Here is a 26,246-nt window from a genome sequence, read left to right on the forward strand (position 1 = left end):
AACATACGTACTCACTTTCATATTGAGTTCCCCCAGACATGTTCCACAAAATTCCAAATGAAATAATGAGAAACAAACAAATTCTTATCATTAAAATAGCATCACATGAGAAATTTATTGGACTTTTCAACAGACATTCATGTACACGGTTAGATTATCTTAATGATGATTGTTGACAACTTCTGTATCACATGGACACAGTAGTACATAACGCATATAAGTTTCTTTGCGTTGGTCTTTCGACTTTATGTCACAGTGGGTAAAATCGTGCAATTTCCTGATAATCTTGATCTTACGCATTATATTTGCCAGCAACCTCAGCAAACACAAAAACCTTTTAGTTTTCTTCTTAACGTTTTTTAAAACTCATAAAGGTTACCAGAAAACATTAAAATATTGACTCTAGTAAAAATTGTAAAACAAGTTCACAATATTTTTACACTGTTTTAAAAAAGTTTCAGAAAACGTTGTTCATATTTTGAAAGTTAACAAAACATTTTTTATTTATGTTTGGCAGAAAACGTTTTGCAATAACATTAACAGACAATATTGTTTTAATATTTGTTTTGATAATAGTTATTTGAAAATGCTTTCCTAATCTTTCCTAGACTTGACATTTCATTGTTTTTAGATAACATTTTAGACAAAATGTTTTATAACGTGTTAATCACATTTTGTTTTTGCTGGGACGTCACCAATTTTTTGCACTATGTGAAAAAGTCTAAAAAGACCTGTTGATAATTATAAGCAGTAAATATCAAACCTGTGCAAATATTTTATAATCCTAATATTGCACGTATATTAAATAGAAGTCACATGAACTTGTATCCAAAAGCATGTATACTTAGAATACTCTGATAGCTCCTACGACTATCGTAAAATTGTCAGTTTTATATTAAAGAAGATTTATTTCACCATGCGTTTTGCAAGCCGTGAAAACAAAATTCACATATCATCAAGGATTCGAACTTGGGACCATATCACAAAATACATTTACGCCAAGAAGGAATGGACAATGCTCTAAAATTTCTTCGTCATAATGGGGACTTAGGTCTTAGCTGCTACGTCTTAGATCTTATGTCTATTGGGTTAATGCGTGGGTTTAGTTTTCATAATACTAAGACTCTGAAGTATAGGACCCTGAAGACCACTTGACACAATAGGGTCTTAGGTTTTAGCTGCTATGTCTTAGGTCTCAAGTCTATGAGGTTTATGTGTGCTCTTATTACCTAGCTGGGGGGTTTACACCCCCCAGCTAGGTACTGTAATGCTATCCGATTCTTCTTTCTTCTTCTGTCAACAAATTTCAAAATGCTTCTCTTCCTACATGTTACACCCTACAATTACGTAACTTGCACATATGTACCGGCTATATCCAGTGCCCATAGGGTGCAAACAGAATTGGGGTCAAAAGTCATTAAGGGGGCATTTCCGGTATTTAACCAAATACTTCCAAAATGCTTCTTCTGCCATATATTACATAGCACAATGACGTCACTTACACATGTGCATCGGCTTTACCCAGTGCCCATACCTTGCACACAGAATTGGGGTCAAAGGTCATTAAGGGGTAAAATCTTACAATTGCATTATCTGGACATCTGTAAGGAGTATGGAGCTCAAACTCGATACAATAAATCTCATGACCAGGGGAATATTTTGCGGGTGTCAGGTCAAAGGTCATGCAGAGGTCAAATTTTAGAAACGCATTTCCTGGACATCTGTAAGGGGTACGGGGCTCAAACTTGGTGACAACAAACTTAATGATCAGGGGAACATGTTGGAACACTTTGCAGGGGTCAGGTCAAAGGTTATCTGGGGTCAAATCTTTATAACTTCATTTTCTGGATATCTGCAAGGGGTATGGGGCTCAAACTCAGTGACAACAAATCTCATGACCAGGGAACATTTTGCAGGTGTCAGGTCAAAGGTCATGTAGAGGTCAAATTTTCTAAATGCATTTTCTGAACATCTGTTAGGGGTACGGGGCTCAAACTCCACAACGACAAACTTACTGACCTGGGGAACATTTTGGAACACTGCAAGGGTCATGTCAAAGGTCATCTGGGGTCAAATCGTAGAATTTCATTTTCTGGATATCTGTAAGAGGTACGGACGGGGCTCAAACATGGTGACAACAAACCTCAAGACCAGGGGAACATTATGGAACATCATGCATAGGTCAGGTCAAAGGTCATCTGGGGTCAAATCTTAGAATTGAATTTTTTTGACATCTGTTAGGAGTACCGACGGGACTCAAACTCGGTGAAAACAAACCCCATGACCAGGGGAGCATTTTTGGAACATTTTGTAGGGGTCAGATACCTCCACAACACCAACATGCCCCAGCTAGGTTTGTGGTCTATGACCACCATTTGCCACTAGTTTAGTTTTATAATACTAAAACCCTAAAGCACAAGACCACTTTTTACACAATGGGGTCTTAGCTCTTAGCTGCTAGGTCTCAGATCGTAGGTCTTAGGTCAATGGGGGATCTTAGTTTTATAATACCAAGCCCTGAAGTACAAGACCCCGAAGACCACTTTGTCACGACGGGGTCTTAAAGGTCTCAGCTGCTAGGTCTCAGATCTTATGTCGATGGGGTTAATGTATGGTCTTATTTAGCATTTAGTTTAATACTACTAAAACCCTGAAGTATAAAACCACTTTTCACATTTATGTCTTAGCTGCTAGGTCTCAGATCTTAGGTCTATGTGTGGTCTTGTTTAGTTTTATAATACTAAAAGTCTGACGTATAAAACCGCTACACAATGGGGTCTTTGTGTTTAAGTATATGTGGTCTTAGCTGCTAGGTCTCAGATCTCCGGTCTTAGGTCTATGGGATTAATGTGTGGTCTTAGTTTTATAATACGAATACCCTGAAGTATAAGACCACTTTGTCACAATGGGGTCTTAGGTCTTAGATCTTAGGTATTTTGTCTTTAAAAATTTGTCTTTAAAAGTCTTAAGTCTCATGTCTTACTATACACTCTTGGTAAAACAGTAGTAATCAATTCTCATTCAAAGGTTGCCCTGGTCAGTGGAATATTGCTCTTGCCACATGTATTACATTATTTAAATCACTAGTCTAAAGATAAATTGTGACGCGTTAACGAAGGGTACCTTTTGAGTATCTATTTTGTACATTAAGTTTAATATTTACCGATAATAAGTTGAGCCTTAAAATGATACCACTCCCGTAAAAAACGAGCGAACATTTTCTTACAGTGTTTTTTTTTTCAGTTACAAACATTGTCATTAGCATGTATGATTAACATCTCAGAATTATGTGTAGCATTGCCGACATAAAGGTACCGTTCGTATATAACACGACTTAAATTATAATTATTTAAAACAAATTTTAACTATCATTATTTTAAGATACTATCCTGTGCATTTGAAACATGCTGAACTTCAAATTCAAAATTAGCGATTTCATTAATTGATTTCAAAACTTTCACAACTGCACTTTCTGATACGGATGATACGACAGTACAAAACGTTTTTATATACTTAGCAGTTTTACCAATCCATTTTCAAAAATAAAATATGTATCTACAATGTCAAAGGCTTTCTGAAAGTCTGTGAAATCCATAAGAAATTATGATTATGTTAAACTTTGTCACAATTGAAACGTATTATGTTATAGCCATACTGTATCGTCTAACTAAACAAAGATAGCAGTATATTTATAGGTTTCTAATTTACAGTTAGATTTTTATCTATATAATATTATTATTATTATTTGTTTTTCTTACACACTCCATATTTATGCATCATGTGGGTCTGATGGGCAAGAAGGTGGCACAATGACATACGTGGACAATTATTATTTTGCCTTGCACATGATGGGGCAAATTATCAAGATTTGTAATGCTTTTTCATGTATGATTGAAATCATATTAACAACAATGTCCAATATAACATTGAACTACTGAGGCAATAATCGCCGTAAGTATTTATAAAGCACCATCATAATAAATATATAAAAGTATAAAACAAACATGTACAGAGAATGCAAGAAACAAATAACCTAACAAACGCTACTTTTAAAATGTGAATATATCACAGACTTATAATACCGCGCGTGCTCAGATGATAGTACTCAAGCAGTCATCTCATTTTGAGAAACGCAGAGTACACGCTTAGACAAAAGGGTTCTACATACATTACAGCTATGGTTCTAGGGGTGATATAGGACATTGCAAGAACCGAAAATGGTTCTTTCTGGCCATGCATTACTTTTTGCATGTCTAAAGTAGTCCTTTCTAGCCTGCCTTTGCAGAACCCTTAGTTCTTTGTAAAACTTAAGAACATTTTTAGGTTCTACATGGAACATATATTCTGTAGTGTGTTATGTACACTAACTTTGCACCAACTATGAACAACGTGCTTGTTGGGTAAAATATTTGTGTTTATATTTTCAATGGAATGAGTGTATCACCAACAGGGGAGTTGTTCATAATTGGTCTAAAGTTGGGTAAAAATACCCACCTGTTCAGAATGCCTGGTGAATATACTCTTTGAGCATACTCTTATATATACTGTTATGTACATTTATGAGCATACTCTTGCACACTCGTTGAAAATATTCGTATTTGTTCAAAAGTTATGGTGAATACCTATATAACCTATAATAATGCCCAATAATTTTGCCTTATCGACCCAAAGTGCCTAAATTGTGAAGCCAATAATTGGTACAGAATTTAGTTTGAAAATGTTTAACGTCTAAGAAAACATAAGCCAAGAGATATAACAAAAGAGTGCATCTTTGAAGGAAACACAAAGAGAATACATTCTTTTGCTAAATGAGGACCGCCTGTTTTAAAATGAAAAGTGTGGATTGGGATAAGATATTTCACACTTTTAGTTGGATAGTTGCGGTACTAACAGTTTTTATGTCATACCGTAAAACCTCGTCTACAAGCATGTATAGTGTTTTTGATGAAAACTAAATTAATACGAAACAAGCGTGAATATGCCAATACAATAGATTGGTCTTACAATAGTACTTGTTTGTATAATGCTTGGATCTGTAATTTATTTGCTCGAACTCCATAATGGCGCCTGGATTCATTTAGCTTTCATCAGAAGCACTCTATATGCTTATAGGCGAGGTTTTACGGTACTTATTAATGTTTAGAAGTTTGTTTGACAACTTAAATGCTTGTGAATGCTTGTGCTTATAAAAAGTTCAAATATTTAAGTACTTCTTAAATTCACTACCGTCTGGGTTACCATGCTTAATGCGTGCTGCAGCCACAGGCTTCAACATAAAAAGTCCCAGTTTTGAGATATTTTCTCAAGATATCAAGAGCTATCTTAAGAACCACTTAACCAATACTGGGCTTGATTGTACTCATTTCAATGCATTTTTCATGCTGATTCCCCATATGGTCACGAAAATGAACAATTCTGAAATTTTTTAATGTTTAAAGAAAATTGACAGAAATTCTTCAACACCTTTTTCATTAAAGTACGGTACATTGTATAAAAAGTATGATGCAATGTTATGTATCATTTACTTACAACCAGGGATATGAAACAACACACTTAGACTGTGCGACTATTATACATTTAAATGTTTTTTTATATGAAACTATATATTTTGTTTTTGTTTTCTACATGTTATTTACTTTTGTTTTGTTTACTTAAACAGTCAATGTCATGTACACACAGGTACATATCGCTGTATATTATTTGTGATGCTATATAGCCCCCCCAAAAAAAAACCCAAGACAAGTAGAAAAATACAAGGAAAAATATGATAATTTAGAGAGTATTAAAACTAACAAAGACTATAGGGAACCTTAATTTCTAAAACAACAAATAGGATGCAGTGGACTGTTCCATTTGAAATTCATACACCCCATAGAATTTGATTAATCTGATATTCACACTCCCTGTGTAATGTGTAAAAAATTTAGGTAATGTCTTCCATAGGGTGTATTGGATATCAACTGGAACAGCCCATTGTCTTGTAAACCATTAACCTTGTGTGTATTGAATCAAAAACCATTGAACCTTCCCCAAAAGGAATGCGCTCACTCACTGAGTTCTTGTACAACTCAAACAGTGCGATTTCCTAATAATCCCGATTTTGCGCATTATATTGACAGTAGCAAACACAGAACCTTTTTAGTTTTCTTCGTAACGTTTTTAAAGGGCTGCCAAAGTTACCCGAATGTCGACTCTATTGAAGGTTTTCAAAACATTTTTACAGTGGTTTCGAAAAGGTTTTAGATAACGTTGTAAATATGGAGCAGCGTGGCACTCTGGATAAGGTCTTTGCCTTTGTTGTGAGAGGTTCCGGGTTCAAATCTCCGCAGGAGCCACACAAAATCTAATTTAGCTCTCACACAACATTATCAATAAACTTTAGAATAAACAAATTGTCTTGTATAACGTCACCAGTCTGGGCATTAACCGTATGTGTATTGAACCAAAATACATTGAACCTTCCTCAAAAGGAATGCGCTCACTCACTGAGTTCGCGAACAACTCAAACAGGGCATAAACTGGTTGATCACCATGAGATATTATTTTATCAAATTTCGAACTTTCCTGCGTTTTCCCTGAATTTAGAAAAGAACTAATAATTTTACTAACAGGTGGTACTTGTCATATTATGCACCTGCTGTTTTCCCATTGTTTAAATTCTTTTGTTTAAGATGAAAACAATGTGAAAGAATTTGGGGTCTTATTGTTTGGTGACTTTGGTGTACATTCAAGACATTTGGCAAGGAATGTGCCCGGGCATATTGAATAAATGGACTCCCCCGGTTTTGTTGATAAGAAGAATAAGTAGATAAATAAATTAATAGAACATATCCTGCTGGTCCGTATAAAAAGCACTTCACGTGTAAATCCAGAGCACACAACAATGCAGTAGGAACATTTAAAACCAAACACAGGTTGAATTGGTATTGTTCCTCTGTCATGAAGAAATGTCTACTGTAATTATACAAAAAAGTATATTCGGAGATTTACTACAGTCTTTTATGACCAGTGGAAAAGTAATTTGAGGTAGGTATAAACTGCAGATGTTTTGAAATTGAGAACTGGTTGAAATACCGTAAAACCTCGTCTACAAGCATATATAGTGTTTTTAATGAAAGATAAATAAATACGAAACAGCCGTAAAGATGCCAATACCATTGATAAGTCTTACAATAATACGGTACTCGATTGTATACACATACATCTGTAATTTCTTTGCTCAATCTCCATAAATAATTGTGTCTATGGAAGGCGCCTGGATTAATTTAGCTTTCATCAAAACACTCTATATGCTTCTAGACGAGGTTTTACGGTAAATATATGAACACTCAGTGGATTCTATATTTCATTTAAAGGTGATTTGCATACATCTTTTTAGAGCCGTGAGTCAAATCTTGCAAGTATGTACTGTCAACATGAACAAGACTCTTATCTTTATTGCAGATTCTAGTACCCAGCAAGCACAAATCGGTTTTTTAGAAAACGTTTAAATGTTGGGTTATATAAAGGCTATAAAACGTTTTACATAATTTCGCAGAAATGTTTTGCCAACAAATATTTTATAACAACATTTATACAACATTTTTAAAACTTTGTATTGTTTTTTTTATATAAATCTTTAAAAAACGATCTCATAACCTTTATATAACTCGACTTTCAAATGTTATAAAAACGCTTTGACCAAAACCAATAACGTTTAGAACATTTTGGTGTTTGCTGGGTATTTATGTGTACAGAAGGGGGTACGGTAATGGATGGCTTCAAACCCCCAACCGTCGGTCGACCGCCGGCGACCTGGACCTGGTTTCGATTGTTCTCAACGTGATTAAAGCAACGGTTTAACAGGGTGCCGGCGATCGTCCGACGGTTAGGTTTTGTACCCATCCCTAAAAAGAACACGGGGATAAGTTCAGCTTGGTAAATTGCATGGTTTTCTTAATTATTGATGTCCTTGAACACAATATAATTACTATTAAAATAACTTATACTTCTTTTAGAATAATAAATACAACATACATTATTTATACATCAATATACAACATTATCATTAGGAAACGAATTTGGAGAAAACCTTCTGTTAATAAAATACTATGCTGAGCCACCAGCCTGGGTGGTTCACGCTCCAGTAATTTCAGATGATTGGGTTTACAATAATACATCAAAGAATGTCTTCCAATTCATGAAAACAAATAGATAATCAGCTTATCGGATTAAAAGCTTAGAGGGACGGTCTTGCTGCTCAGCGAGTGTTTGTAATTATCAGAAGGTTTTCTCAAATTCATTCTCTAATTGTTACAATAAAATTTACATACACATGCATTCTTCAACCACCCAATCGTCCATAACAGTAACAGTGAATAAATCTGGCGAAGAACTATCATAGTGTAATACAGGTAGAGGTCCTAGTTTTGAAGCCGTGCAACATGGGGCATTCCATTGCGACGGATTGACTATGTGCATTTGTGATTTGATAACAGCGTATGTGCTAGCCATCCGATGTCCTTGCGGGCAAGATCCATCGCAATAATAAGCGTTATATTCATGTGGACTATGTACCCAATAGTCCCAATCTAAATCTGCGAAAGAAACTGTTCTTGAATACCTACAGCAGGTTGACTCTCCTCGCCTACAGTCTGTGCCTGCCCTTGCAGGATGATGCGTTCGTAACGATCTTCGCGAACGCCGACGCGGCGACTCTTTCACAGTTATATCTAATCTTGGATGGTTATTCTGATTCTTGGTTTCTTCTACAAATCTATGATGTTTAAAATGTTCTGTATTTTTATGCAAATCATCTAATTCATTTTCTAGTACAAGAGAGTCTCGTAATTCTGGCCTGCTTAGCTGTATTTCAAGTCCTGAATTTGAAGCTGCATTGCGGTCATTTTCCCATCTTTGAACAGCTTCTTTGATATCAAAAGTGACCCATCCAGCATTGCTGTATGACACTGGTCTGACATCAAGCAGTTGTCTAATCTGGTTGATGCTACCAGTTCGGCGATTCTTTTCCGCTACAGTGTGGTAAATCTCAGCTCTCCCTCTGTCTTCAGAGATTTCATTTGATAAATTTGTGTCTTTGAAGTAGAGTTGAAGTTTTGCTGAATGTACCCGTATATGATCACGACGTTTCTTTGGTAAGCTGAAATTTCCAAAAATGATTTGAACCGACTCCGACATTGCGGTGTAATTATTAGCAGTGGTTGGTATTGCTGGTTCCACGCCTGCAGGAAAGCAAAAAGAAACAGAAAAAAATATTGTGATTCAAGTGTGGTCTTTGAATTTGATATGAAAGGTCCCAGGTTCGATCCCTGGTGGATGCAAAATTCATGCATTTGAATTATGGGGCAGATGCAGGTGATGACAAAGGTCTCGCAGCCAGTTCAAATTTAGGGTAGCTCCTGGCTATTCGTACACCCTACCATGGCCCTTGGCATCATGAGAAAGCAGTATTTCAACACTGATTAAATTGATTTGATTGAATTAGGAAAATTCAGAGTTACATGAAACTTCTTTAACGACTGGAAAAACAGTCATTAAACTTTTTCGAAACACATGTCGTTACTGGGCGGGAAAAACCTCATATGTACTTTTGGCCCTTGAACATGGATAAAGCCTTGTTGTAGGTGTAGATTTTGTATTGAATGGTTGCTTCATCTATGTTCAAGGGCCAAAAGTACATATGAGGTTTTTCCCGCCCAGTGACGATGTATAATGTAGTTTAAATGGCATGTAATTTAGGATTGAACTTCAGCGGATAGAGATGTTCAAAGACTTGTTGCAGCATGTGCCCTTGTCTTGGTCCACCGACTTAAATATGGGATTGCTCTATTGTGTGTCAATAATAACCATATCGAACCGGTTTCTGTCCGACTGTCAATCATAGACTTACTGTTCAAATAGTGGCCTATATTTAATTATGTCCCATTTCTTAATATAGCTACATTTGCGCTATAAATAAATCAATGAGGTTAACTATTTTTAAAATTATCATAAATTTGTCACGGAAATGTCTCAAAGGTTACTCCGACTAGATGGGTCATTAATTTTGCGAAATAATTAGCAGATGTTGTTAAATTATCAAATATGCGATGTAAACAAAGACACTAGCCTATATTTTATATGTATATATGCATTGAGATACTAGTCTGTCTGCTATTTGCTAGTTTGTTCAACCGGTTGTTAGATGTGGGGGACACGCCTTTGTATTAACGATTATACTTGCACCGGCTCACAGTTCATAGGTTTTGAGGGTGCGTTAAATACTCAAAATACCAAGAACACTAAAAACGAGGGAAAAAAACAGATAAAAAGAACTTTTCTGTTCAATTTCAGTTTTCAGTGTCTATAAGAATTTTAATGCAGAAGAGGGAAGACCATGCGGTTATATGACCATGACCAAATGACTCGGCACATTTTATTCAACTTTCTCAAAACTTTTAGTAAATTGTTAAACTCCTTTCGCATGTCCTTCCCCACTTTCATAATGTCGCGCCGCTAACCTAAAAACGTCAAGGTTGGTTATATTTTTCCAGTAGAACCTATTGCAAAAACCCGGTGGAAAAAGGTTGTCGAATTCGGCACGGATTTCGACATTGTGGTCTTGTCGTCTTGGTGTCCTTAAAAGCCCGCGAAAACTAACACTGGGCGTTAACCTTCTGTGTCTATTTACAGATCAGTATAAATCGAGTAAGCTATTTATGTTTGCTGCTGTTATCAGAAAACCAAATAATTGAATTTCAATTGTAACGGGCGTCAAGATAGCCTACTTTTTGCAGAAGGAACCAAGAAAATGATCGGACCGATCGCAATTGTTAACTTTTAAATAAACCCATTTCCTTAAAACAATATCTTAAACCATTTTTGTTCTTGCTTTTAGCATTTATAAGCTTATATTCAAATATCACATGTTGTTCAAGTTGTTCAACCCAAATTTCATTTAATTAAACATTGCGAAATACATAAATAAGACTAAGCGGTTGCTTTGCGCCGACAATTCTCTCATGATCGATATATCAAAAGCTTTAGTACGAACAGCCCGACACAAAACATATTCACGGGATATGCAGAGATCGGACAATTTGACATGGAACCAAAATTTCGCCATACTTTCCGATTTTTTGCATTGTCTGCAAAACTTACTAATACTAAATCGTAAATGAATAAGCTTTTAAACTGCGTTTTTATGTCTCTTTTGCCTGAAACATACAGAAATACTAATAAAAAGAAACCGGGTGGAATTTTCAGCATAGGTTTATTTGCTGGTTCTTTGTACAACCAGGGACAAGAAAGAAGATGGTATGATCCGATCTCAGAATAAGGCTTTCATTTGAAGAAAAAACATTGTCATTGACAAAATTTCCAGTTTTTTAAAAGAAATTAATTAAACGATTTGGTCTCGATTCCTGTCCCCAATAAGCACATAGGTATGATTAAATTAATGGTTACGTTATATTTGATCATAAGTTTATTGGCAACTAAATATATGTAAACAGTGGAAAAATAGACTTACAGATGATTCCAGAATCATATTAAGTCAATATTTTGGGTAGCAAACCTTGGCCGTTGCTATTTAATATTAAAGTTAACTTACAAAAATAACTTTCATGTTTGTTGAGGCTTGGTATCCAGGAGCTTTACATTTCTAATCACTTGATTTAATTACAAATGTAAACTAATTATAATGATTGTTGTTCTATGCCCCTGTATTTACAATCGAGTCCTGGCTATAATCCACTTACAATTGTGCATTTATCATGTTTATATTTACCATAATAGTGTGGGTTGAGTTGTTCTTTTGACGTGATGTTGTATTTTGTCGTTAAGGGGGTACTACACCCCTGGCCAATTTTGTGCCTATTTTTGCATTTTGCTCAAAAATTATAGCGCATTGGTGACAAGTAAGATATGTATATACAGTATATTATAGGGGCAAGGACTACAACTACTGCAATGAAAATTCAGCAACTCAAGGCAAGTAGTTATTGATTGATCAAATATTGGTTTTCCCTCATTTTTGACTGTAACTCCACAACTGTTGTCTGTGCTGAAACAAAGTTTCCAGTGCAGTAGTTGTAGGCCTTGCCCCTATAATATACATATCTTACTTGTTACCAATGTACTATAATTTTTGAGAAAAATGCAAAAATAGGCACAAAATTGGCCAGGGGTGTAGTACCCCTTAATGCTAGGAATAATTAGTCCTTAAAAATCAATCAAAAGCTCAATTTGTTCTAATGTTACAGTTTATATGAGTGTCAATTCTACGATAATTTTTCTGTTCAAAGAACTAAGATGGGGATAATATTTGGAAAGCAAAATCAAAGGTAACTCACTTTTATTATTATATTGAGTTATTCATATCAAAGACCCATTGCTTACTAAGTCTATGGTTGGTTACTAGGGGGTGGTAATGGTATACCAAGTCCCGGTGCACTACACTGAAACAAGCTCAAGCTAATCTAAGATAAGAACATCCCGTGCAGTAGGGGGACGGTTTGTACCAGTACTACCCTAATTTGTCCTGGTGCATTACAATGCTGAAGTAAGCTGTACCAAACGACTTCGGCTAATGTATGAACCATCCCTTTGTATCTTACCAGCCGCTATCACACTTTGAGGGGGGGGGGGGTATTACAATCTACTGATATTTATTTCTGCTCTTTCAAAACCTTTCTATTTCAAATTAATAGTAATTTCCTTTCATATTTTAATCAAAAAAATGTTTGTAGATATTTTAGCCTTATACTTATTTTGGCATCGCTGGATAGAAGAGATCTATACCATTAATGTTGGATAATTCAAATCAAGTTTATTTGGTTGATATTGAATACTGTAGAATCATAATAGAAAACAGGTTTTAAGGCAACACATACATTTTGATTGACCTAATTAACCTTATTCCAATTTAAATTTTTACTTTTGTTTGCCTTTTTTATTATGGATTGACCGGTCAAAATTAGGCAAGGTAAATGTTGCACAAGGTTGTCTGTCTCGGAATGTCTGTATCTTTGTTATCTTGTATTGGGCATATTGGGTGTGCTTTTTACTTAAAAATTAAGTAAGGTTCTTTGTGATTGATTGTGCGTTATTCGTCTGAATTTTAAAGTGCATTCTACACTGACTAATGGTGACTATAAATTATAGTCATCTATATATAGTAGATCTATAAATTATAAATCTATATTTAGATCTATAAATCTATATATTTAAATCTATATAAGTGTCAAATTTTGCGATCTCACAACCCCCCTCATTTCCCCCGGAAAATGCCGTCCAAATGTGTTTACAATGCATGCAATATGTTGTTTGTTTCTTTGCATGTTTTACACAAAGCTAACAATTGCCACATTTATTTTTAGCAAAAAGTTCAAGGGACAAGTCTTGCATGAAAAAAACAAAACAATAAACATTCTGTTGTCATGGCAATAAAAGCATTAGACTTATGTAATGTACTTTGTATTTTTTTAAATTATTATTTGAATTTAAATTTAATTTATATTTCAGACATATTCAATTCATTCTAACAACCAAACAATTTCTTTGATTATTTTGTCTGGGACAAATGGATGATCTTTAAATACTTCATTTTGAAATGCAAAGTTGCAAACTCTGCAAACGACAACGGCATAGGAAAACTTTCGTTTTAGAAAAAAAGAAGACTTTTGAAAAGCATGAAACAACCTTGAATTCACGTCAAAGTTTAATTTGACAACACTTTTAATATCAAGAACATGAGCAACAGGCGAATCTATTGCAATAACAGCTGGAATTGTGTATCTTATTTAACATCCCATTGTCCCCCATTGTCGCGGTTTGCACCCTAAAGAGATTTAGCCAATTGCGCGCGAATATGAACGCAGACGACACACATCATAATTATTTTACAAAAAATAACAGCAATAACAAAAAAAGCCTGTATATGTAATCAATATGAAAGACTTATTCAAATGAGTATAAACATAGAGGTTCTTGAGATGAACTATGGGATATATGAGCCGAATTGGTAATTTGGTACAAATGTAAAATTTGGCAGATAAATATAGCACATGTTCATAGCAATTGTTAAGAGAAGGCATGTTGTGATGTCATATTGTTGGCAATTATATTTAATAGTTAGGAATGTACAACAATAAGAAGGATATTTTTGCCATAAAGTTGAATTGTTTTATTGTTTTTGTTCACTACTCCTAGAAAAGGATTTGTCTGCACAACAACACAATATAGAAGGTTGTTGTACTCTGTCTGTTTGACAACATTTTCATGGTTCATGTGGTTTGTTTCTTGTAATATATTCCCGGTATATATTCTTTCAGGTTTAATGCAAATTTGTTAAAACACTGAAAAGATATCGGTATGAATAATGCAATATATATATCTATATTCATATAATAGGTCCTATACCAGATTTATAGTAAACGAAATATTTAGTTGGTAATTAATAATTGCATGGTAATGATATGTATACATTCAATACATGTCATGAAAATATTACATGTACCTTGCAATGTGGTCATATGTGCTTTATTATCATTGGCATTATTATTATTATTATTATTATTGGCATTATTATTATTATTATTATTATTATTTTTATTATTATTATTATTATTATTATTATTATTATTATTATTATTATTTATTATTATTATTATTATAGTAGTAGTAGTAGTAGTAGTAGTAGTAGTAGTAGTAGTAGTAGTAGTAGTAGTAGTAGTAGTAGTAGTAATAGTAGTAGTAGAAGTAGCAGTAGTAGAAGTAGTAGTAGTACTAGTAGAAGTAGTAGTAGTAGTAGTAGTATAATTATTATTAGTGTTACTATTTATTATTATTATTATTATTATTATTATTATTATTATTATTATTATTATTATTATTATTATTATTATTATTATTATTATTATTATATACCACGGAGCGTTAACTGTTGTGCCATATGGCATACCTATTAATGTCAACAAAACTGGTAACACGACACATTCTTTTTGTCAAATTTCTATAATAATGGTGCTTGATCAAGATAATTATAGAAGTCTGCAATCACTCGTATGGAATGACTTTTGAATAAAATATTTATATAGATGTCATAATGAAAATACTGTGGGTTCTATTGAATGTCCCGACTGCTTAGTGCCAGAAGTGGGTAAGTGCAATAGCTGCCCTGTGAACATTTGGCAACTCACAGTTACACACAGTATATTGTACTCCTCTACACATGACAGCTACACATGCATGGCAGCTATTGCACCTACCCACTTCTGGGACTAAGCAGTCGGTCTGTGTGCAACATTATTTTTGGGGTGTCTTTTTCAAATGATCTTGTTTTGCAAATTAATAAAGGTATGTTCATAACACTTTCATATACAATAGACAACATACCAGTGTCAATTATCTTTAAATTTGAATGCATCAAAATATGGCTATTTTTAAGGATTTTTATTACCCTGTAAATATATTAGTTTGGTGCTCATTGAGCCATATCAAAATGTATCATAATTATTCAATTGTTGTACTAATAATATCTTGATCGCAGTGATACAATTATTAACCTATATTGTTAACAAACCACTTCATTCCATCAAAATACTGAAATAGTTCAGCGTCATTCAATCATAATACTGTTCAAATATGCAAGTATTTCATTCTTGTCATGTCAACCTTAACCCTGAAGTCTAACTCTAATCCTAAACATTATCCTTAATCCTAATCCTGGCCCCAACCCGTACTAACCAAACCCCGAATCCAACATTAATCATAACACAAAACCTTATCATATTAACCCCAGTCCGATTGACAGTTTGACTATTGGATTATAATTACCATTGATTACAAGTATTACCTTACTGTTACCTTCCATAACCACTAACCCTGATCCACATAAATTATCCAAACCTAACACTAACAACAAGCATAATCCTAGCCACATTGCAACCTAAACTATTGGACTATCTTGAGCCCTAATCATAACCTAACCCTAAACACTAACCCTGATTCAAACATAGCCCCAGCCCAGATCAATTAAAACTATAAACCTAACACTAACCCCAACCAGACTAACCTCTAACACTGTCTAAAACTCTAAACCTAGCCTAAATAATAATAACCATAACCTGAACATTCACCTTAGCCATGTCAACCCTAATCCTAACCCTAATACTAACCTTAATCCTAACCCTAACCAAAACTTAACCATAATTCCTAACTCTAAACACAACCATAACCATCATCATAACCCTAAATCAACTTAAAGACGACACCTGAAGTTAACATGTCAGAATTGATATATCAAAATGCATTTCATCGAGTACCAACAAACTTCGCATTGGGTATGTGGTTCTTGAGATATACCAAGGATGAAAGTAATAGTTGTAAAATATTAATAATGTGGTATAAAGTCAAGTGATGACTTATGAATACCGTGACCGCCTTCACTTAAGGTAAGAACGCCACCTGCTTTTATCAGGAGCCTTCCCACGTTGGCATTGTTATTTTATTGTGTTTGTGATCTAATAATCTCATAGTCACTCTGAAAGCAGCACCTGCTGAAATGATCATGGTGATCAAATGCTTTAATGAAAGCGAGATATTTTTGAAATATTTAAAGAACTATTTCTCATGCATAAGTTATGTAACGTATTTAGTATGTAAAACAATACTATTATTTTGTTTGTTGTGCGATATTGATAAGCAGGAAAGATTGATCTATGGGGATAAAAACAACTTGTCTATCCGAAGTATTTAATTATGTAAAAAATAAATATCATAAAAACAATACATGGCAATGTAGTCATGACTATCAAAAGTAGATGAAGAAGCAGAAGAAGAAGAAGAAGAAGAAGAAGACAAAGAAGAAGGAGAGGACGAAGACGACGAAAAAGAAGAAGAAGAAGAAGGAAGAGGAGGAGACGAAGAAGAAGAAGAGGAGGAGGAAGAAGAAGATGATGATGAAGAAGAAGAATATCAATGTAGGAAATGTAAAATTTTGGAATATTTAAATATTAGGTCAAAATTGGTTGGATACACATAAATTAACATACTGTAGGTCTGTAAGCTATTTTACGACATTCATTATTGTAGGATTATATTGACAACTTCCCATCTGTCATATTTTACTACTTTTAAAACCGTGATTGTCTCAGTGGGCGAGATTCATAGATATATATGCATCTTCTTCAGACTATAACATTATGTCCTCCAAATCTCATGGTTCAATTTGTAATTTGAATAAGATTAATAATCATTTTGTATTAACTACTATGGTAACAAAAATATTTATTATCAACAACAGTTTTTAACAATAAAATTAATTCTTATATCTAGGTTATTACAATTGATGTGTGGGTGGAAGATTTGTATTTTTTCCTCTAATCCATGTCTACCGCATCTTTAAAATGCTAAGCACATTGAAGGTTGATGCCGGGGTTGACGACATTATAATTAATACATAGATATATAGTGTGAACTTTTTATGTATGTGACAGTGTGTTGTTGAGGGTGGGGGTACGCTTGTGGTGTGTGTGGCGGTATGTAAGTGTATGTTTTGTATGGGGGTGTGTGTGGGGAGGGTCGGGAAGGGTTTTTGTATCGGGTTGAGTTAGTGTGGGGGTGGGGGTGTGTGGACATGTGTGTATAATTGACACATGGCAATCAAATAGGCTAGTTGACATACTTCAGAGTGTTAAGCTTATCTGTATTTCAAGACCTGTGTCTGTGAGATGAGCTTATATGCAAATAAGGTGCCTGGAAAGAAAACGGGTGATCTATTTCATAATTTATTAATGCTATTGCGAAATACGTGTCAGATAAATTACAGAATGCTGAATTCGGCAGCCATGACTCGCCAGTCATACAAAGTTCACTTTACACAATAATATTGTTCTGCGTAAATAGGTTTGCTTTTGGTTGGAAGCGGTTCATTCCGAAATCAGAAATGAAATATTACGTTGAACACAACATAGCCTTAAATATGTTGTAATAATATTGTGTAATATTCCCTAAATTAAATCTCTAGATAAATGAATTTGTCTTTTTACATAATGCTATGATACCATATAATATGCATTGGCCTGCGTTTGCAGAGGTGACTCGCATTTTGAATACTTATTACATCGACAATGACATTATAATGACAAAAATGAACTTTTCTATTGTTTAAATATTAAACCGTATTACAACAGGTATTATGTTAGTAACCAAACTCTGAACGTTATACACGGTCATGGCTGCAGAATTTATTGCCAAATATTCCAAATAAGTGACTTACCTGTTCCGGTAAAACTATAGAATTGCTTCGTGTCCAACTCCGGGTAAAGTTCATGTGTTCGATTATTTTCTAATATACTCAGTGCATAAACACGCTTCATGTTTTCTAACACTTCAATAGAAACATTAGCTCTCGCAACTTCTCTTCTGGACGGCGGTCTCCTCAAGCCAAGCTTACTTAGGAAAGACCTTTTAAACGCTTTTACTTCCACCGGATCTAGTTTAGAAGAAACACCCACTGATTCTGCGCTCCCTCCACCTTTTCCACCGCTATCGCTACCTGTTCTTAATCTTGAATCTGGATATTTGACACCACAATTGGGACATCCTGCCGACGCTTGCTGACACAGACACAAATATAAGAGAAAGAAGATGGCGAAAACTTTATAAAAGTTGACCAGTCTTAGTCTACTCTGATGCATATATGATGATAGATACGGTACTCCTTGGACGCACATTCTTATTCGGCTGTGGTGAGTCATTTAGATAAGAAGATATAAGAACAAATGCCAACACACTTTAAGCAACAAGTAAATTGGAATATAAGTAAGTATAACCGCACTCAAACTGTGACACGTGGTTGGTGACTACTGCTTAGCACCGATGTGACCAATTTTGTCTCGCTGTCTGTGGAATTACCGATCACTGCAAGCCCTTTTTATATTCTTTGAAGCTTGAAAAAAAAATGCTAAAAGACAGTCACTTTTAGGTGATCATTCACCCGGGGAATCATCGGTAGGTTGGTAAGACAAGGGCAGGCACTACGCGTGGTAGGGCGTTCCAAACGATTCATTTGCATTATTACTGTCACTTACAATGCTAACACCCCCACCGCACTTAAATGCAATTTGAGTAGAAAGCAACACTAGACTTAACTCGCCGGGGCTATGTTATTGGTCAATAATTCAGTGTATAACGTATCTGGCTGAGGTGAACCACAAGTTGACCGCGCGACCGTCCGACCGGGTTTTAAACGTCGGGCCCTGAATATTACGAAATCTTCTTAACACAATTTGCATAAGTCAAATGCGGTTGATCATTACACCCGGCATCACACTAAGAGTTATGAACCTATAGTATTAAAAAGAACATCGCTAAAAAGCTGTAGTCGTATCTTACTTCTTAGCTGATTACCCGTCATTTTGGACAGGAGTTTGTTTCTAGGACAGGTAACATTAAAGTCTTGGACAGATGCCAAATTATATTTACAGATGTTGTCATAGAAGTATATAGTTCAAATATCCAAACAAAGATCGATGATATAATTCAAGACAGAATTAAAAAGACTAGCTTGCGTCTGACGTCAGGGCAAAGCCGCGGCGTAATTGGTTGCTGACCTGCGTAGTACGGCATTTTCGGTCTGGTTGAAAAGACGCAGTACGCAAAATAGTCTTTTTAATTCAGTTTCAAATTATAGCATGAAGGTTGGTTACTGTTTACAAGGTCAAAGTTGGACTTTTATTCAAATTACGGGTAAAATATTTCTATTGCGGCGATGCATGTTTGGTTTAAAATAAGGTTAGGGTTATCATTAGTTCTTATTAAGGGTAGACGCGGTATTGTTGGTCGAAGCAGCCAAAATATCGATTTTCATTATCTTAATCAAAATATTTTTGAAAAATAACATTTTGATGCTTTGCAAAAGTTCATTCTACTAATCATATACTTTGAAAACTTGCTTGAATTATTGTTGTTAAAAGGGAAAGGGGATTTCGTGATCCACAGCACCATCCCCCCACTTTTCTCAAAAAAGTTGAGATTTTTATATCACTGGAAACCTCTGGCTACATAATGTTTATGTACAAAAAATTTCTTGCAGATTAATTCGTTTAGCAAAGATATCGTGAAATTTGAATTTCGTTCTGGTATACCAGAACGAAATTACAACACATTGTCTATGGAGCAGTGTAATACACATGATCATGCATAACTCACAAACGCAAAATAGGAATCAACTGAAATTTTGGGAATAAGCTTTTTCGTGGATATCTACTGAAAAATGTCATAAAAAGGATGATTCTAGGATCACGAAATCCTCCTTTAATGAGATATGTACGTTTTACAAATCTGTTGTTGTTTACAAAATAACTCAAGAACCACAGGACCTACAAAAATATATCTATGATATTTGAATTCTTCTACACACTCGCTATGAAATGATCAATGCAATTTTTGCCAAAACTCACTACCATTCGCAAGATGATGTGAACTACTAAATCCCAACAGTAAAATAGTTGCTAACCTAATAATAATAATAATAATAATAATAATAATAATAACTAGGCGGTTACCCGTATTTGGCGGTTCTCGGCTGGGCGCGATTACCTGGCTGATGGTGACTGTACCCACCAGGTTTCATACCCATCCGACAGTTTTACTAATTTGACCTCAAATGACCCCCTGGTGACCCCTAAATGACCTTCACAAAATTTGGCTCTAAATGGTGACTGTACCCACCAAGTTTCATGCCCATCCGACAGTTTTTATTAATTTGACCTCAGATGACCACTGGTGACCCCTAAATGACCTTCACAAAATTTGGCTCTAAATGGTGACCCACCAAGTTTCATGCCCATCCGACAATGACCTTCCAAAAATTTGACTTCAAATGACCTTGCTCTACTGTACCCACCAAGTTTCATGCCCATACGACAGTATTTACTAATTTGACCTCAGCTGACCCCGAAATGACCTTCCAAAAATTTGGCTCTAAATGTTGACTGTACCCACCAAGTTTCATGCCCATATAACATTTTTTAGTCTTTTGACCTCATATGCCCCCTAGGTGACCCCGGATGACCCCAAAATGACCTTCCTAAAATTTGGCTCTAAATGTTGACTGTACTCGCAAAGTTTCATGCCCATACGACAGTTTTTACTAATTTGTCCTCAGATGAACCCTGCATGACCCCGCATGACCCTAAAATGACCTTCCAAAAATTAAGCTCTAAATGTTGACTGTACTCACCAAGTTTCATGCCCATACGACAGTTTTTACTAATTTTACCTCAGATGACCCTTGGATGACCTCGGGTGACCTTAACCCATTAACCAAAACAAAGTTGTTCTGTCTGGGGTCAAGATGCACCCAGTGCCACCCACCCACCAGGTAGGAGGAACGTACGCGACCCTAGTCTCCGAGAAAATAGGCGGACAGACAGACAGACACACAGACGATGCGTATTATTATATAGATAATGATAATAATAATAATAATAATAATAATAATAATAATAATAATAATAATAATAATAATAATAATAATAATAATAAATTGTGTGGTTGTCCTCCACAAAATGTCTAGAATAGCAGCGGGCGGACGGATTTTTTTTGGATCATAATAAATAATTATCGAATCGATCAGGAACAAAAGATCTGGAAAAATTCATCAAATGTTTTTAGGGTGGTATTACACCCCCTGATAAATTTTGTGACTAATTTTGCATTTTCTCAAAAAATAAACTACACACTTGTAACATAAGTTATATATATTATAGGGGCAAGGAATTCAATTACTTCAATGAAATTGCAGTGACTCAAGACAAGTGGTTCATTATATATGTAAAGAAATGAGGCACATTCATAAATAACGTACCGCTTGTCTTGAGTCACTGAAATTCCAGTGTAGTTACTGCATTCCTTGCCCCTATAATATACACAACTTTTGTTACCAGTGTGTTATTATTATTTTTTGAGAAAAATGCAAAAATAGTGACAAATTTATCAAGGGGTGTAGTAGCACCTTAAATTGAAACAGACAATTTTTACCGAACTGAAAAATTAAGAATGAATTAAGGATGAGGCTGATTGAATTAATTAAACATAATAACACATATAGGTTCGACCTTCATGTGAAATAAATTTTCCGCTTGGTTTGGGCTGGTTGGTTTGAGGTTGTATAATTTAGGATAATTGTTGTGGATGGATTAGGGTTTAGGTAAGGGAGCGATTAAAAAGAATTAACTAGGTAAATTTCTAGAGGAACAGATCAAGTAACAGAGTCATCTTGTTTTTGTAAATACTTTTTGAAATTCTTCAGCCCTGTCTATTATACTTTTGCAGGTGGGTAAACGCCTCAGCCCCAAATTTACAACACTATTGACTTTCCATTCGTAGATGATGTGTTTTCTTTGGTCCAATTGTAATCAAATGTGTTGCTTAAGATAAACCATATAGAAAAGTATATCAGTGGTGTGCGCAAATGGGAGGCGAGTGGGTGCGGCCCCCATTTTTGCTGGTAAGTCGGGGGGGGTGAAATGGCAATTCGGGGACAAATTCGTCTTCTCATTCGTGATTTACCTATAACTGTGTGCCAATATTTGCTTCCCCCCTTCGAACTGTTAAACATTGCTTGCCTCCTACGGGGTCCCTGTTCGACTTGCCGAAATCCTTCCTAATTACACCCTCTCACAGGGTTCACAATTTAGTCGCTTACAATGTTTTGTGCTGATAGTTGACTTTAAAGTTGGCATCATAATATTAACTGAAATGTAATCTTTGTCTTGTCAATCGAGTCTTTAAAAGTCAAATATTTAAAAGATAAAACTATTTTACCAATAAAACAGATTACAGTGTTATCATCAAAGAATGCAGACAATTTGGCCGGCAGTCTATTGTGTTGTACACAAGGCTATTTTATATATCTCTGTTTAAAAGTCAGGTAGTCCCATAGATTTGTCAAAATAGCATCGACCATGCATCCTTAAAGGGGCATTAAAACATCCATCAATCCCAAACTACACTTTTCCTCACACATGTCATTAACCCCTGAAAAAAAAGCTGTTTCTAAAGGTTTAAACTGACTTTTAGCAAAACTAATTCAACTAACATTGAATTTTCGATGTATGGCACACATCTTCATCAGAACAGGTCCTATGATGTTGTGATAGACTTCCCCTTTTGTTGACCATTAGCGACCATCACAACATCATAGGACTTCTTCTGATGAAGATGTGTGTCACACATCGAAAATTCAAGGTTAGTTGAATTTATTGTGCTGAAAGTCAGTTTAAACTTTTACAAATGGTCGTGTGTCTTGAGCTCGCCACCAAAAATAGGTGGCGACGTTACATTTTGCCAAAGTCGACTCAAAACAAATGATGATATCTCTGTCAAGCAAGAAGTTATTGTCATGCTTGTGGTATCATTTTATTGCTAAATAAAATGCACTTTCAACCCTGTAAAAAGAAATACTTGAACTTTTTAATACTAACACTGTGCTTCATAGAATTCAGAATGGGCAGGGTGGCGGTGGTGGGGGATGTGGTGGTGGGGGATGTGGTACACACAAACTCTATGGGATTGGTATTTTTAGTGCGTAATCTGCTTCTGTAAAGGCTGTAAATTGGATTTGGTCTCTATTTAGCATCTAAAAGACTCATGGCCTTACAGCTAAACAATTCTACTAATTGTTTTTAATCATTTATGATTGGTTTAGTCTAGAAAATACAAACTTTTTCATACAAAACTACCCGTTGTCATATTAAACACTGTAGTAAGTAATGCAGATGTCTTCAAAATCTAAAAGTTACTGTAAAATTTTAATTACTTATCCTATCATAGTCAAAGTATAGATTTTCTGATGGGAAATTTGACGAGGAATCTAAATATGGACATATTTTTTCTGTATGGGTTAGGGGGGAAATATTTAGGTTCAAAATATGTTGAATTGTAAAAAAATCCAACATACTTTGGGACACCCTATATTCCAAGATTACCAAACAGCGGTGATTTGGTTTCTTCCAAAGTCAGTCGGCTCTCCATATCCTCTAAACAAATGAATGATGTTTACTTCCAGTTTATTACTTTAAGTTGGTAATAAGCAATGCATTGAGAGACCCATTTTTTATCAAAATCTTTTTTATTCCACCCTGTATAACTTGCAGGTTACCCTGTATAATGAGTTGAAATGTATATTTGAATTGCTTATGCCTTCAGCTTTCCAAAAATGTATACTTTTGCTAGTTTAGGGTTGATGATTGTCGAGATAATCTAATTAGAAACCCGGTTGGTGTAAACATTCATAATATTTGTCATGTAACGCTAAGGGTGGCGAGTTCAGGACACACGGCCAAATTGTTAATCACCAGTAGGTATGAACATACATTCGAGTAATGAACAAGTAGACCGCCTAACGTGCCCTTACGCTACAGTGCGCGGTTTGTATTGGAAGGGGATCACCGGGGGGATCACTGGCTTTCGCGACGCTACAGTGCGCGGTTTGTATTGAAGGGGATCACCGGGGGATCACTGGCTTTCGCGACGCTACAGTGCGCGGTTTGTATTGAAGGGGATCACCGGGGGTCACTGGCTTTCGCGACGCTTGTGTTGCGCGGTTTGTATTGGAAGGGGATCACTGGCTTGCGCGACGCTTGTGTTGCGCGGTTTGTGATGGAATGAGATGGGTGTTTTGGGTGATTATCTTGGGGAATGGAAGTTATTATATTTATGTATTATATTGGAAATTTGTATTTTCTCTAAAAAAAAAAATTCTCTAAGCAACCGCTAGCTTGATATCTCTATTATTAGGGGCACCCCTGACCTCGACCTCATCTCGACTGCAATACGACTGTATCAAATGATGAAAACTAAGACATCTTCCACGGACCGTACACACAAACTGGCTGCTCGACAAAGTACATTATCAGGCATGAAACATTCAGCATTAAGATTCGAGTTTTCTCACCTCCCGATTTTTTCATGAACCATGGTTATTAAAATTAATAGCTTCAGCTTCACATACATTATCTTTCTTTTCCGATAAAAAATAATATGCAAAATTGCTGTTTCTGGAATTATATTTCTACTCCTCGTATTCAGAATGCAATTTGGTGCGTCTGATATGCTCTTAGGTCCCACAAAAATAATGTTTAAGGTGGGGGACCGAGCCCTTGACATGAGAAACAAGAAGAGTCTTTAAAAAGGACACAGTGCACTGAGCAGGTGTATATTAATTTGTTTCAAATTTTTGCATAACTCTCAAGCTAGAAACTCTTTAAATATTATATTTAAGAAATAAAGGGTAATGCATGATCCTTTACACGAAAATAATGTGTCCGAGGCAGTAAAAACGTAAATAATGGGTGAGGCGCAGCCGAACCCATTATTTAAACGTTTTTACTGCCGAGGACACATTATTTTGCGTGTACAGGATAATGCTGCACCCTTTATTTCTATTCTATTACCACAAAATAGTGTGATTTAAAGAGAAAATATCAAATTTTATGCCCAAATATTTCAAGTTGTTTACCTCAAGGTGGAGCGCATACGCATAGCCAAAGCGTATGCACATTCCAATAACACAACCTAACATTCCATTCTCCCCTATAAGCAGGTATGCACATACAATAACACACCCCTGACATTCCCTTCTCCCCTACATAAGCAGGTGTGCTGTGCGCTCTGCTGTGCGCTGTGATGATAGAAGAACATAAAGTTCGTTGCCCTTGACACTTTATCGCTAATTAATGGTCTGTCACGTGACGCGTTTCAACAAATCACAGTGCGCGATTTTGAATAATGGGTCGTGGGGTAATAGAATCAATTATAACATGCAGATAAGGCCTTGATAAGATGTTTACTCATACATGGACACTTATTTTAATAGTTCTATACTTTCGCAAATCAGGGACTCAGAGATCAGAGAAATGCCCAAAGTTATTATTTACAGAAAAGATAAGCAAGCATTACTGCGTAGATATGTATTCAAGTTCCATGAAGCATGGAGGTTACTGGTGTTACTGGTTTTTCTTATTGCATTCTCAAGAATCGGGACTAAGAGTCAGTTGGCAGTAAATCGGCTGTGTAAATATATCCAGTGTTTTTTCCTATATGCTCAACCTTATTACTAAGTAAACAATTGTATTGTCGTTATTCACCAATCATTGAAGCCTATTGTAATCATGTGATGGCGCAAACCAATTGCAAAGATGCTTAGAACAAAGACTTAAAAAATAAAAATCCTGACTGCCACTGTCCTATTGGCAAGA

General features: G+C 35.4%; 1 protein-coding gene across 1 annotated transcript; it reads right to left on the reverse strand.

Annotated features, from left to right (window-relative positions):
• Positions 1-8,057: 8,057 nt before the first annotated feature.
• LOC140165772 (bone morphogenetic protein 4-like) lies at positions 8,058-18,949 on the reverse strand. Its single transcript, XM_072189100.1, has 2 exons — positions 18,260-18,949; positions 8,058-9,221 (listed from the first exon to the last, which is right to left on the reverse strand). Exons 1-2 carry the CDS (start codon positions 18,738-18,740, stop codon positions 8,305-8,307), a joined length of 1,398 nt encoding a protein of 465 aa, XP_072045201.1. The 5' UTR covers positions 18,741-18,949; the 3' UTR covers positions 8,058-8,304.
• Positions 18,950-26,246: the final 7,297 nt, after the last annotated feature.

This window comes from Amphiura filiformis, chromosome 1 (genome assembly GCF_039555335.1).
Source record: "Amphiura filiformis chromosome 1, Afil_fr2py, whole genome shotgun sequence".
Lineage (NCBI taxonomy): Eukaryota > Metazoa > Echinodermata > Ophiuroidea > Amphilepidida > Amphiuridae > Amphiura > Amphiura filiformis.

Excerpts from the sequence above, each read along its gene's own strand:
- LOC140165772 (XM_072189100.1), bottom strand. The coding sequence starts at position 18,740 with ATGACTCACCACAGCCGAATAAGAATGTGCGTCCAAGGAGTACCGTAT. Across the intron at positions 9,222-18,259 it reads CTATAGTTTTACCGGAACAG|GCGTGGAACCAGCAATACCA; the intron begins GTAAGTCACTTA and ends GCTTTCCTGCAG.